This window comes from Onychostruthus taczanowskii, unplaced genomic scaffold (genome assembly GCF_017590055.1).
Source record: "Onychostruthus taczanowskii isolate IOZ18803 unplaced genomic scaffold, ASM1759005v1 scaffold56, whole genome shotgun sequence".
Lineage (NCBI taxonomy): Eukaryota > Metazoa > Chordata > Aves > Passeriformes > Passeridae > Onychostruthus > Onychostruthus taczanowskii.
Window position 1 is genome coordinate 220341 of NW_024503235.1, and position 15036 is coordinate 235376.

Genomic DNA, 15036 nt, shown 5'->3' on the forward strand with positions numbered 1-15036 from the left:
TCCCAACAGGCCTTGCTTACAGTAATTTTTGAAGCCTGGTTCTGTTGCCCCACGCTCGCTTCTGTCCTTGGGCTTTTATTTCATTTCCATCCAGAAAAATCCAGATTTCTTTCCAGGCAGAATGAACAAGGTGGGGAGTTGCTCAGCGAGTTAGGAGGAGCGTGTGCTGGCAGCTGGGAGAGGACACAAGAATTCCCAGCTGTGCCAATGCCATGGGGGCAGGAGGAACAGCCAACGCTGCAAAGTCTCCACTGGTTCCAGGAACAGGTATAACAAGAAACTGTAACACAGCTCACAAGAGGAAAGGAAGATGAGCCATGACTGTACCTTGACAGCAATGACACCTCTCAAGTTTATTGCTGTTTACAGTGATCAGACACAAAGCTCTGCTCAATTCCTGCCCCTCGTTCCCTGGGAGCAGCACCCTGCACTTCCAGCACGCTCACAGTCCTCACGACAGGCAGAAAATCCCTGCTCTGGGGCTCAGCAGCACAGGGCACCTGCCCCTGCTGGCTCCCCAGCACTGCTCCAGGGTCCCCAAGATCACTCCAGGGTCCCCAGCACCGCTCCTGGCTCCCCAAGATCACTCCAGGGTCCCCAGCACCACTCTCCAGGGTCCCCAACATCACTCTCCAGGGTCCCCAACACCACTCCAGGGTCCCCAGCACCCTGGCTGAGTTATTCACCTGAGCAGGGGCTGCAGATTTAGCACCTCGCTCCAAGGAGAGGGCAGGGAAGGGTTAAGGGCCAGCACACAGCTGAAAACCAAGGAGCACTCGATTGCTCTGGGATGTTTCATACAACACTAATCACTTCATCTGATTTTTAATTCCTGACACCAAATCAGCATATAGCTTTTCAAAGGAAATCTTGTCCCAGGTTGCAAGGTAATCAATCACAATTAACGTGGAAAGCAGCTTTTGCAACGCCACCATGGCCTGTGGACCGAGCAGGAAGGACAGGGAAGGGGCTCAGAAACATCCTTCAAGCACAGGCAGACAGGATAATTTGGGACAGGATTGCTCTCTCAGTGTCTCCTGCACAGCAGCCAGTCAGGCTTTTTGCTTCTCCTCCAGTGCATGACCTGAGTCAGGGTGGGTTTTATGCCAATTCTCTCACTCCCCCCTGAAAGTCCCTTCCCCAGCAGTGTGCCCTGCTCCAGGGAGCCACATTCTGCCCACAGGAAACCACACTTCCATCAAGATGATTTTTCCTTAAACCAAAGAAAATTCTCAAGAGGATGGTGCCAGGCCCTGTTCAGTGGTGACAGCAACCAAGGAGCAATGGTCATAAAATAAAACACAAGTTCCACCCCAACATGAGGAAGAACTTCTTTCCACGAGGGTGGCAGAGCCCTGGAGCAGCTGCCCAGGGAGGGCTGGGGTCTCCCTCTGTGGGGACACCCCAAACCCACCCGGACGTGTCCCTGTGCCACCTGCTCCCTGGGCTGGGACATCTCCAGAGGTCCCTCCCAAGCTGTGATCCTGTGAAAACTGTTCTAGGAGTAACCCCAAGCCCAGAGAGAAATTCTGATCCAGCAGAGAGGGCATTAGCCTGGATTCTGAGCCATGGTTCAGAGCACCTCTCTGCCACCTGCAGGGTGCAGAGCCAGGGAAAGCTTCCAAAACATGGAAAACTCCTCCTTCAAGCCTCACTGCTCTGCCACAATAACCTGAAAGACCCTGAGATACTTCGATGCTTCAATGTCTCCTCTCAAAACACTGTCCAATTATCCACATATAATTTTTTTTAAAAATTAATGTTCAACTTGTCTGTATGCAGCAGCTGCCCCAGGACCTTCCCAGGGGATCCAAAGCACTGCAATCACCACAAGCGGCCCACAGAACAGTAAGTAAATGTTTTTAGGGTTTTTTACAATAAAAAGTACCCCTCCCCAGCCAGGCAGTCCGAGGGGCAGGGCTGCAGGGCTGCCCAGAACAGACAACACGTGCAGCCACCCACAGAAAGGCAGTTTCTGCAACACGGGATCACACCCAGCAACCTGGCCTTGAATGGGGAGCCTTTTCCTTGATTAGCCATGCAAACCCCAAAGTCAAAGATAATTTAGAGAGAAAAGAAAAGCGAGTTTTGACTAATTCCAGCACTTCCACCTGCGTTTCAGTGGATCTCCTGCACAGAGGTAAGAGCTCTTGCTGAAAGCCTTTCACAGGGAGCAGGGCTGAGGGGAGACCACCTCTAGCCTGGCACCGGTTTAATTATTTACACAGAGTTAATGAGTAGCAGACTCTCCTCCTAAACTCGCACAGGGTGCATAGTCCTACAGCCACTTGGACTTTAAATCCACCCCTGGTTATGAAGTACAGAACTGCAAACAGGCCTCCAGCAAGGATCCCACAGAGAGCAGAGAGCCAGGACCCTGGCAGAGTTCAGGTGGCAAAGCAGGACAGCCCAACCCTCCCAGAGAATTCCCACAGTAACCTGGAAGCAAAGGGAGACATTCTGCCACACAGCCAGAGTTTCTCTCAAGGAAACAGGGGACAGGCTCAAAGGCACAGGTTTAGGAGCAGGTTACTGTGTGTGCACGTTTGCCCCTGCCCTCCACACCTGGAGGCACAGGACAAGGGACACTCGATCCAGGTGATTTGAGCTGAGTATCTTCCCTGAGCAAAGCACTGAGACACAGGGGCAGCTCCACTGTCTGTGCTCAGGTGTGGCTGGCCCTGCTCTGGAGGAGGACAGGGGGCTTGGTGACCTCCCCAGTTCACCTCCAGACCTCTGCTCAACGAGCAAAACGCCCTCAGCAAGCAGAGAACGCAGGCGAGGAGCCCCCAGCGAGAGCCAGGCAGCACAGCCCGCACGGAACGACCCAAGGCAGCACTGAAAGCAGGATCACCTGGGATGGGACTGCTCTCTGGGGGGGCCACTTCCAGGGCAGCTCCCTCCCTCCCTGCCCTGTGCCCCGTCCTGGGCACGGTGGGCAGGGGAAGCCCTGGGCAGGGTTGGGCAGCCCTGGGGAGGGGTCACTAGCCATGGGCAGGGGTCACTAGCCCAGCCATGCTGAGCTGCTGCCCCAGCAGAGCCGTTCCCAGAGCCCAGAGGTGCAGCTGGAGCTGGGGCTGGGGCTGGGCCCAGGTTTTCAAACATTCCTGCTGGCTGCTCACAGGCAGGGTGCCAGGACGTGCTGACATCAGAAGGGAAATGGTAATTTTCAGGGTTTCTCTTAGTCAAACCTGAATGAAATTTCACAAGTGAGTGGAGGGGAGGAAAGTACTTCTTTAACCCATTCATCCTCCCCGGGTGGGAAACTCCAGAGCCCTCCCAGCTTCAAGAATTTCTCTTTGAGAAAAGAGTCACAGAATCTCTAAGGGTGGAAAGTTTTAAGTGGAAGTCAGGGCCACCTTTGGCCTCAGCCTCCTCCCAGCCATGTCCAAGATGTCCCCATCACATCCCACCAAAACAAAGCCACCTCTGGTCCCCCCGCTGGCTCCCCACATGGCCAAGCACCCACAAAAGCAGGTAGCAATTGAATTTGTCCTTGAAAGAGTTTCAATTACTAGAGCTGGCTTAAGGAAATAATGACATGCTGGTTATCACATGAAATGCCAATAACTGTAATGGAGCAGCAGTTTTTTTGGAGTTATTTACACAAACTGATTTTTCATGGGAATTTCATAGGAATTAAGACATGAACTCTATCTCCACTCTCTCATAAAGATATTTCTTTACCCTATTAACAGAATTAACCAATCCCCCTATTTGAGACTATACACTTTTGTCCCTTTTTTCTTCCAGAAAAAAATATAAAGAACATTATTAGAAATTAAGACATTTTACTCTTAACACCTAAAGCAAGAAGAAATACTTGCTGAGGAATTCTGAGGCAGCTTTTATTAAGTTTACCTGTCATTATGCAGCATCCTTTTCGTTTCACTACAGAGAACCCATGCCCACGTTGTGTAAATACCCACTGAGCTGTCACTTAAACTCAGAAACACTCCAGAAAGGCACGGTGGCAAACCTGGAAATGCTCTCCTTGATGTGCTGCAAGAGCCCCCAGGAATGCCCAGCTGCAGACTGAACTGCTGGCCAGGGGCAGGGAAGAGCCAGGAGTGGGGACCCCTCCCTCAGCCATGTGCTAATGCATGATTAATCCATGTCTGATTAGGACATGGCATGGTAAAACACGCACAGGAGCTGAGTCCTGGTAGAAGCAGCTCCTCCTGCTGCAGCCTGGGCTCTGCTCAAGCACAGAGCTCCATCCAAAGGGTCTCAGCATGTTCAGCCCCCAGGGAGGGAGGCTGGGGTCACACAGCATGGATGGACCCACAGGATTCACATCCCCTCCCCAAAGCTCCCAGAGCAGCAGCTCAGCTGCTGAGGAACAGCCACTGAGGGAATTCAGACCCCACGGTCCAGCCCTGCTAACAGGGAGAAACAAAAGGCTGCCTGAAACCCAGCTCCTGCAGAACTGCAGAACCCCAAAGAAACCCAGCTCCTGCAGAACTTCAGAGCCAAAGAACCCCAAAGAAACCCAGCTCCTGCAGAACTGCAGAACCCCAAAGAAACCCAGCTCCTGCAGAACTTCACAACCCCAAAGAAACCCAGCTCCTGCAGAACTTCACAACCCCAAAGAAACCAAGCTCCTGCAGAACTTCACAACCCCAAAGAAACCCAGCTCCTGCAGAACTTCAGAACCCCAAAGAAACCCAGCTTCTGCAGAACTTCAGAACCCCAAAGAAACCCAGCTCCTGCAGAACCTCAGAGCCAAAGAAGCAAAAGCAGCACCTCCAGACAGCAGCGAGGATGCTGAATGTGGGACTGGAATTTTCCTGGACGTGACCGGCGGGCACAGCGTGGTCCTCCTGAGCCCCCAAAAGGACGTGTGCTCTATCTCCAGGTGAGGAACTCCCCTGCTTCCCCAGGGAAACCAAAAAGCAGCAGAGCTCCTCGGGTGCCCCCCGGAGCTGGTGGGCAGGAGGGACCGGACACAGCCCAAGCAGCTCTGCTCCAATGTGCCAAAAAACTGCTTTTTTTTCTTCCCATCCCACTTGTCATTCACTTCCAGCTGGAGATTTATGGCTCTGGCTGACAGACATCCAGTCCAGTTTTCCCACTGCCCGTGCATAAATTAAAGACTGAACTTTTTGCAGTCAGCACACAACAGAAGAAACTTTTGTAGGAGCTCTTAAAAACATTTTTTCCCAGCAGGAAGGTATCCTTCCTTTCTCTCCCACCAGAACAAAAGGGGAAATGTTGGTTTTCACCCTTGCTGATGGTTTAAGGACCATTCCAGAGGGAAAAAGCAAGTGGCTAAATATTGACAAACTTATCTTTTCCACCCCCCCAACCACATTTGCTGCCTTCAGTTTCTGTTTTGCTGCTGCTGCTCCTTGAGAGTTTCCAGCATTCCTAGCAGGAATTGGGCAGTGGCATTGCTGAAGAGCTTCTCCCCAGAGCAATCCATCACACAGGACTTGCAACTGAAAGAAGAAATCAGACTCGCTAACCAGAGAATTTTAAACACACAGAGTAAGAACTGGAAAGGGCATTTTCTCCTCTAATATTTTAATTACCCAGAGCACAGATGCAGAGGGTAAAAGCTGGATTTCCAGTTGGTGGCATTCCTTTGAAAGGAGTAAGGGAGAAAAGTGGTGGAAAAGCCGTGTGTGAGGTAACAGATAAAAGCAACAGCTGCACTATGAAGCCTAATTTTAGACATTATTTTCTCCCTGAAAGAAAGCTGCTGGGATTTTTAGCACAGCCCTCGTGGAACGAGTGACACGTCTGTAACACAGGAACCACTGACCAGAGTTCTCAAATGAGACAACAGAAAAATCCCAAAGTGTTATGAATACCCCAGGCTTATGAGAACAGTCAGGCACAGCTTTGTAACACAACATTCGACTGTCCTGCCTCCCCCAGCCCAGTTCTTAATATTATTTAAGGCCAGGGAAGACGTTCTGCCTGCTTGTCAAGGGAAAACAGGAAGTTTTCCTGATTCCAGAAACAGGAAACAGAAGTTGTAGCAGGTAAAAGGAATAAAACTGGGCAGTTCCAGGAAAACACTAAGTATTCTAGCCCCCCCAATAAAGGCCTGAAAGTCAAACACAAAACCTTCCAGAAAACAAATTTCTGTCTTGCAACCAACAACATCCTTACAAGAGAGACACCACAGGGGAAACCCTCCCCTAGCCCAGATAATAAATAAGGATTCACAGTGCAGCTCAATTAAACTTCACAAAAAGCAGCAGGCAAGCCTTGCTAACCCCATTTCACCACAACACTTGAGTGGTTTGTCCTGGGTTTCCCTGTAAACTGGTGGTGATAAGGGCAGGGAAAAAGAAAAGCTCCAGCTGAGAGTGAGGATTGGGTTTTACTGTCCTGTATCCCACACACATCCTGCCTGGGAATGCTGCCTGGACACCTCCAAGCTGGGCATCAGGGAGATGGAACTGCAGAAAATGAGAGATTTTAAAGAATCAGACAACTCCTGGCTGACTTCAGGCTGTTTAAAAAAGATAAAGCAGCAAAACCTCCAGTGTCCACAGCAGGATTAACAAGATTTTATCCAAAAAAAAAAAAAAAAAAAATCAAAGCAGCGCAATTTTCCTTGCTTTTTCCAAAACAGCCAAGCCCTAAAATCGCTCATTCAGAGAAAGGAGATGCACCACTCTCCTTTTTGTTGGAAAGCTCCAGTGCACAACACACAACTCCAGGGCTCCTGACATCACAATGCAAAGCAAGGAAAAACCCCGAGCCAAGAGGAGCCAGGTCCCAATTTCCCATTCCAAGACATCGCAGCTCACTGGCAGCACGGTGCCTTTTGGTGCCAATTTAGTTTAAAAACCATATTTCCAACAACGCTTTTCATGCCTCGCTCGCTGCTAAACTCGGAATCAAAGTCAACAAAAAATAGCTATTGTATGGCAACAGGCCCAAAAGCTTTTTTTTTTAATTAACATAAGATTTTTTTAAAGTGCTTTCACTGAACTTATAACAGAGGCCGGGGCACCTGTGGGGAGGTTATCCAAGGTGTCAATGTTTAATGGGATCCAAGGAGTTCTCCCATTACAGGAGACACTTCGTAGTAGCCAAAGCCTGAGAAATGCCCATCTATTAAAGGCAGGGAAGTCCTTCCTCTCAGGCAGTTTCCTTTAAATCCCAAGACCCTGGGAAAACTGGCGCATTGCTAAGAGCTGCCACATGCTCTGAGGGGAAGCAGTGCAAACAAATCCATGGGAGAGCTGGAAAAATTGAAAAGCAGGACCCACGGCCCGGCTTCCCACAAGTCATTCCCACAGCAGAGCCCGGGCTTCTCATCCCACACACCACAAACCAGCCATGCTGATCTGATCCTGCTCTGTGCTCCCCAGCTGCAAAGATCACCTGGAAAAACACCAAGCCCCAAAAAACACGGAGCAGCCTGGTGTTGCTCCCTGGCTGTGGGTGAAGTGCCCGCCAAGGTTACACACGAGAGCCACCCCTGTGTGACCCTGGTGTGTAACCCTCACTGCAGGCAACACTCCACCCAAAAAACCTGCACAGAAAATCAGGGACAAAACCCTCCTGCTGGCACCACTCGGAATTCCTGAAGAGTACCTGAAGAGGGACTGAAGGCACCACCCCAAACTCTGTGCCCCAGCACTCCCAGGCGTGCTCTTCCCACGTCCTCCTCCCCATCTCTGGAGATGTTCCCCGGGAGGTTTCTGCCAGGTGAGCTGCCCTCTGCTCTGCTCTCCCAGAATTTGGGTTGGGAATGCACTGCTCATTGCTGTGCAAGACAAAGACACAAAGCTCTAAATTCTAATCCACGGAATTTAGGAGTACACAGCACAGGAGGCTGTAATTCAGGGCTGGATTATTATTATTATTATTATTAACCAACCTTTTGTGGGCAGCACGGATGACACGTGGAAGCTTTTTTCTTTAGATACCTCTGCTCTTTTTCCAGCAGAAAAAGAGGAATTGTCAGTTTAAGTCCAACAATCATGGGAACAAAAAGGACTGGGGGAGGAAAGTCATTTGGTTTTTGAGGTGAGGGAGTTGCTGATTTACCTTCTACATCTACTACTTGTCCTTCCTCAAGCCCAACTAATTCTCAGAACAACTATTCATTAATAATTCCAGTTTATGGGACTACTTGCTCAGGTATTCCTAATTCACTGCGTCAGCAGCTTGTGGAATTAAGTGAAATTCATTTCCAAGACAAAAAAAAAGCCTCTTTTACAAATTTGTACCAGAACACTGACAGAAGTGAACTGCAGGGAAGCACCTGAGAAGTTCAACCTGCCTCCATATTTTCACACACATTTTAACTAAACTGAGATGTTCCAGGATTTACGAAGTGAGCACTTTGTACTTCCACCCATGGAGCACAGGGCCATCTTCCCGAGCTGAAAGCTCCCCTGAGGATGCTCCAACACTCACTGCCAGCCCTGGGAGAGCAGAGCTGCTCTCTGGGACAGCACAGCTCCGACCCGAAAGAAAAGCCAAGGCAATCACCCAAGGTGCTGCAGCAGAGGCTGCCTTGGTAACCAAGGGACAGACAACCGAGCAGTTTTCAGATCAGTGCAGAAGTCCTGAGCAAGAAGGGAAGCTCTGGAGGCTGCAGGTCGCCCTGCGTGGTACCAGACACCTCCAAGCCCGGCCTGAAGGCAGAGCAAAGCACACAGAATGAAAAGGGAAGTTTAGTCCTGCACGAGGCCACCACAGGCCTTGGAGATGCCAGTCTGAGCACAGAAAGGAACCTGCTTTTAACTGAGGCTGTCACATACAGATACCAGCACCTCTGCTCCCCGTATCTAAAATGTCTGATGCTGTACTGCCTTCTCCTCTGCTCGCTTCCTGGCCATTCCTGTTCCAGCAAAGAGGGAATTCTACACGTCCAGCAATAAAGATAATCCTCAGGCTTGCTTTCGCTAGTTCCACTCCTCAGAAGAGCTGTGACACTGCTGAGCCTGACCACAAGCAGCACCTGAAGCCTCTAGGAAGTGCCTGTATTTATGGGGGGGAAGAAGACATATCAGTTCTCATTCAAAGTAAGTCCAAATGTGCCCTAAGACAGAGCTAGAGACTCCTGTCCTGTATCACAGTTCTGCTGGACGTAAATTGATAATTCTTGGTAACCGACCAATTTCAGCATTTTGGCCACAAGTTTGGTTCTGATTGTTTGGTTGTTCCGGGATTTTTTCCCTTCTTTAGGCTGTAACACACCCCAGAACCCCCCACATGCTCCCATCTAATAAAGAACCCAAACAGCCCCAGTTCTGAGAAGGGCCAAAACCAGGCAGGAACAAACGCATCCTCAGATCCATCAAAGAAATCATTTATACCAAGGGGAAAGTCACATAACCAAAACAAACAGCAAGCCCATTGTGCGGAGCAGCCCTGCCACCGTTCCGACAACACAGACTCTATTCCAGCCTGGATCCAGCATCACAAGGAAAATAAACCCAAGGTACAAACAACGCGCCCTGGCCTCCGGGGCACGGGGATGCGGGGCTCAAGGTCACGCCGGGGATGCGGAGAGGGGCGCGGGGCTGCCCCGTCCCGGGGCTGGCGGAGGAGGCGAGCGTGGAAGTTTATGAGCTCATCAGGATGGTTGTACCATTACATCAGAGGCAATTATAAATGGCCAAGAGCAGGGGATGGGGAGCCAATCAGATCACAGATGGGATGTCAACCTAAGACCAACTGTCTCCTGGCTTTGACAGAAGGATTTTACCTCCATAATTCAAATCCCAAACCCAAGCGATCCGCACTCGCTGCTCCCATCGCCCAGCTCCCCGCCAGCGCTCCCGCCCCGGCCCGCGGCCCCTCCGCCCGCCCCGCGGCCCCGGGCGGCGGGGAGCCCGGCGGCGGCGGCGGCCCGGGAGCCCCGCACAAAGGCCGGGGAGGAGGAGGAAGGGAAGGCGGCGAGGCAGCCATTTTAGAGCGAGCGAGCAGCACAGACAATGGCAGCGCCCGGCAGCGCCGGCCCGGCGGGGGGAACCCGCGGGAGAGCCGCCGCCGCCACCCCGACTGGCTCCTGCCGAGGCTCTGTCCCCCGCCGCCGCTGCTCCCGGGGCTCATGGGCGCGTGGTGGCTCCTCGGCGGGGCCCCGCCGGCCGCTGCCCAGCCCTGGCCGCTGCCCCCGCCGTACTGCGAGACCATGTCGGCGGCGCCCTTGGCGGCGGCCGCCCCGTCCTGCGGCCCGGCGCTATAGTCGCCCCCGGGGTACCCCTGGTAGGCGCGGGCGGAGCTGGGGGAGGTGAGGAGCTGGTTGAGGGTGGGGGTGGCCGTGGGCTGCGGGGTGGTGCCCCCTCCTCCCGCGCCGCCGGCGGCCGAGGGACCCATGACCCCGAAGCGCTGCTGCTGCTGCTGGAAGGCGGCGGCGGCGGCGGCGGCCGCGGGGGACTTGGCGGCCGGCGGCGCGGAGCCCCGGGGGGAGCTCAGGGCGTAGGCCTGGGGGGGAGGCGGGTAGGAGCCGGCGCTGCGCCCGGCCGCGTAGTAGGAGTTGTACTGGTGGTTGGGGAAGCCGTGCTCGGCCCCGGCGCCGTGCGAGTTCTGCGGAGGGGGCGGCCCCGCGGGGGCTCCCGCCGGCCCCGGGTAGTTCTGCTCCAGGCCCCCGCTCTGCAGCGCTGCCATGCCAGGGCTTTGTTGTCCGCCATGTTGGTGGAAGGCAGCGGCGGCGCCCCGGCCGTAGGGCTGCCCGAAGCCGTAGGCTGGCGGGGGCAAGGCGGCCGGGTGGGAAGGGGGCGGCTGCTGCTGCGGCGGCGGCTGCGGCGCCCCCACCCCGTCGCTGCCGCCGCCGCCGCCGCCACCGGGCGGCTCCGGGAGGTTATTGTTCAGGGTGGCGGCGGCGGCGGGCCTGGGGCCCGGGTTCCCGTTCGAGCTCTTCAGGTCGGACTCGGCCCCTGCGCCCCCTCCGTTGCTCTCGGCCCCGTCCTGCAGCTCCTTCCCCGACGGGCCCTCGCTCTCCGCCTGCTTCTCGCCGCGCTCCGCCGCCGCCTCACCCCCCGCCTCCTCCGGGGGACAATCCCGCTGCTGCGCCTCCGCTTTCTTCAGCTCGGATGGAGCCGGGGCGCCCAGGCTGCTGGCGGCGGCGGGGGCGACCTGAGCAGCCATGATCCCCCCCCTCCCCGCCCGGCCACCCCCCCGGACCGGTCCCCCCGAGCTGCTCCCTGCCTGGCCGGCCGGCGTGAGGCCTCGCTGCTCTGCTCTCCCCGCTCAGGCGGCGGCGGGCGGCTCTTCAGGGCAGCGGGGGCTCATTCCCCCCCGGCCTGCTCGGCGAGGCGGGGAGGGCTCCGCTGGGCTGGGCTTCCCGGGGCCTGGCCCCGCTGTACCTCCTCGGTTGCAGCCGGCGGAGAAAGGGGAGGAGGAGGGAGTGGGGGGGAAGGAGGAGGAAAGGACCGTCCCCGGAGCGGGGCCGAGCGGCGGCGGGGCCGGGCTGGGCGAGCTCCGACTCTGCTCGGCCGAGCGGGCTCAGTCCGACACGAGGCTCAGCGCTGCCATTTTACCCAGCGCCGCGGCCGCCTGCCAAACCCGGAGCGGAGCGCAGCCCGGCCCGGAGCGGAGCCTCCCCCCCGTCACAAAGGAGGAGCGGGCCGGCCCCGGCCGCCGCCGGCGCGGAGCTGCCGCCCGCAAAACCCGCGGCGGATCGGCGGAGCCGGGGGCCGCCGCGGCCGGAGCCGCCCGGGGCGATCCCCGGGGGCAGCGGGCGATGTCCCGCGGCCCGAGCGCTCCGGGGGCGTGCTGGCCGCTCGGCGGCCGCCGGCCCTGGGGTTTCTGCCCGTGGGTTACCGAAGCGCCTCTTCTTTGTCCCTAGAAATTCCATTTAGAATTAAGCCCTCTGCGAACTGTTAGCGGTTGTCATTTCCTCTCCGCTTGGCCGTGTCCCTCTGGAAAAGGCGTTGGCGGCGCGCCAGGGCTGTGACTGCACGCGCGGACAATCCAAGAAAGTCCGGCTCCCCGCTCCTGCCAAGGCGAGGGCGGTGGGCACGGAACCAGGAATTCCCAGATCCAAAACCACCTGAGCGCATCTAGACACAACACGTTGGGCAGCGGGACAGGATGCGCTGGCAGTCAGAGCCCAGCGCCGTGCTGGAGCTCCCCGGCTGTCAAGAGGTGAACTGGGAACTGGGCCATGCTCTTCTGCAACCCTTTCAGACCCAGATTCCCACCTCCTCCTGCATCCACGAGGCCTTGGCAGAGCGGGAAGAGGGAGGAGAGCAATGTACCTGGAGCTCCGTCCTGGACATAGCCTGGCCCGTGCCAGCGGGGTCTGAAGCTGCCTGGTTAACTTCAGATGGTGCAGGGCTGCAGCGGGGCACGGGGGCACGGGAGGGACAAAAACATGAGTCATTTGGGTTATAAACACCAAGTTCTTAGAAATCAGGACGTGGATGTCTGGTGGAAATGGCAGGCATGGTGTGGGTTAGGCCTGGGTCCCACGTACTGGTGTTCCTCTGGAATATTGAAATACTTAGAAAAGTGAAGTTGAGGTAAATACAACTTTAAGATGAGAGAAAACATCAGAAAACAGTAGGTGGGGAGCCAAAAGAGACTCAGAGGTCTGAGGCTGCCATTTTAGAACATCACCACAGAACAGATAATGTGGCAGAAGTGACCCCTGTGCAGTGACAACAAACAGGGCTTGGCCCCAGCCCAGCAGCCAGCGGGACACACCGCGAGGAATCCCGCTGGGAGGGAGCAAAGGCGAGTCCGGCGCAGCAGGAGAAGCCTTGGGCAGCAGGACTGGGTCCCTGCCAGCAGCGTGTGCCTGCTGGGGATCAGGTGAAGGTGTCAGTGTCTACTGACAGCAACTCAGCCCTCACACCCATTTATAAAACTTATAATATGAAATATTTATCGTTTAGAGTGCAGGTGGTGGAACAAAGGGGTTATTCCAAAGCTGGAAAGTGGGAGGGGAGGTGGGATATGGTGATAAATAGCAAAATTGTAAGTGTTTTCTAGAGCAAGAAACTGCCCCTCAGGCTCCAAACAAAGCACCCTTGCCATTTCTCAGCCTGCACAGTTGACTGTGCAATATGGAGCAGATTCCATCCAGCAAATTGCCTGGTCAGCCTTTCTCCTCAGCTGTAAATAAACTATTAGGAAAGAATGGGTAATAAATGGTGATATTGGTATTGTGATAGTACTCAAGGCCTTCACAAGGGTTGGAGCCCCAGTACAATGCTGAAATCTCACATGGGAGGCCCTGTGGCTTTAGTGAGATGTGTGGACCACAGAGAAGGAAAAAAACCACCAAGATACTCTTCTTCAGAAGAGTTTGGGAACTGTGGAATGTACTAGAATGAAAATTGATCTTCATCCTCTTATCAGAGGAGTTATTTGATGAAATCCTGGGTTCTGGAAAGACAAAGGAGAAGAGGGGGAAAACTCCTCCAGTGTCAGGCTGGACTCTCAGAAGTGAAGCCCAGTGTTCTGTCAATGTCCGTGGTGCCCCAGAGCACCAGAACACCCTTCCTTGGGTGTTTCATTGGCACTTCCTCTCCACAAACTGGAGAGAATTCTGCCATTTTATCCCAGAACCATCTCAAGCACCCACTTCCCCAGCCCCAAAGATTGGTCTGCTTCAGGGAGCAAAGCCCCACCGTCTCACTGAGCATCACCAAAAGTTTAACCACTTCACTCCAGGAGCCTGGGAAGCTGCTCGGCTGCATCCAGGCAAAGATCCCGAGCTCACGCCTCTCTACCTGAGTCCGTCTTTTGGAACTCCCTCCTTGGAACCAAGGAGCACTATGTCAGACTATGAAACCCGGTGTTGATAGTAATGTGAAAAGCAGCCTGGATTCCCCAGCCACCCACACAATGAGGAGACACTCACTTTACCAAATGTTTGTGAAAGCTGCAGCAGATTTTGGAATACGCCTCATCAATGAGGCCCTGGCACTTTACTCAATACTGAGGCATTCAGTGAATTCCCAGCCACGAGGACTGGGAAGCAGATGACAGCACAGTTCTTAACAACATTGCCACCTAAGAGCTGAAAATCCTCCCGCCGTCCCGGGATGTCGCGGCCATCCACGGGACCGGCAGCGACTTTTCCCTGCGGCACATCCTCACTTTTCCCGGCCGGAGCCGTCCGTGCTCGGCAGCAGCGGTGGCCGTGCTCCCTTCCCCGTGTCCCCGTGTCCCCAGGAGCCGAGCACGCCTCGCTCAGCCCGGCCCGGCTCCTGGCTCTCAGATAGGCTGGGAAGCAGCGCTCACATGGCACTGCAGGCCACCGCCACCGCGCTGGCTCCTCCTGACTGGAAGTCTCCTTCATGAAGGTGGCCGTGCCATTTAACCCAGCACTAAGGCAGTTTAGGAAACCTGGTCTAGATTAGAGTACTAGAAACAGGAGTAGTGTCTCCCCCCTCCACGAAAAAAAAAAAAATCGGGCTCTGCCAACTGTGTGATGGCAAATATGGACTGAATCGTTGACATGGAAACCGGACTAAAGTCAGCGCTGCCTCGGCTCAGCTCGCACACACAAGTTATCATTATCCAGCCTTTCCCTGGCTACAAACACGGACTGGATCCGGCTGCCGGAGCCGGCTGCAGCTCCCGAGATGAAGTCTGAAGGAGCGGGAGCAGGGCAGAGCGAGGGGAGCTGGGCAGGAATGGATGGAGCTGCGTGGGGAAGGATGCTGTTCACGGCGTGCGGGGATGCGCACGCTGGACCCGAGAACAAGAGACCCATCCATTATAATCCATGGGGCGCCCTGCAAGAGATGGAACGGAGCTGGGAGGGTTATTTGCCGTACCTCAGCTTCTCTTATAGGCTTTTTGCTAAAGAAAATCACATTTCCTTTCAATGTGTTTATATTTGCCCAGCCTGTTCCTTGCGGTGTTTGTTGTATCTGGGTTAAGCACTCTCCTTGTGGCTCCATCACCACTAAGACTGATATTATTTGAATTATTTGTTTGCTGGGCATCGTGCGAGACAACGCTCACTTATCCACTTCAACATAATGCTAAAATATCGTATAATCTCGCTTTCTGGGGAGACACAATGGCTCTGCGCTGTGAGTGCCAGGCGAAGGTAACTCTGTCCCTTTGCTGAATGCAGCAGCTCAAAGGCAGGCGTGG

General features: G+C 54.8%; 1 protein-coding gene across 2 annotated transcripts in view; it reads right to left on the reverse strand.

The window, feature by feature from the left end:
• ARID1A (AT-rich interaction domain 1A) overlaps positions 1-11332 on the reverse strand; it is a 53151-nt gene extending 41819 nt beyond the window's left edge. For both annotated transcript variants that reach the window (XM_041417714.1, XM_041417713.1), the window contains exon 1: positions 9983-11332. In XM_041417714.1, coding sequence (XP_041273648.1) covers positions 9983-11067 — 1085 coding nt within the window. In that variant the 5' untranslated portion in view covers positions 11068-11332. The remainder of the gene's footprint in view (positions 1-9982) is intronic.
• Positions 11333-15036: the final 3704 nt, after the last annotated feature.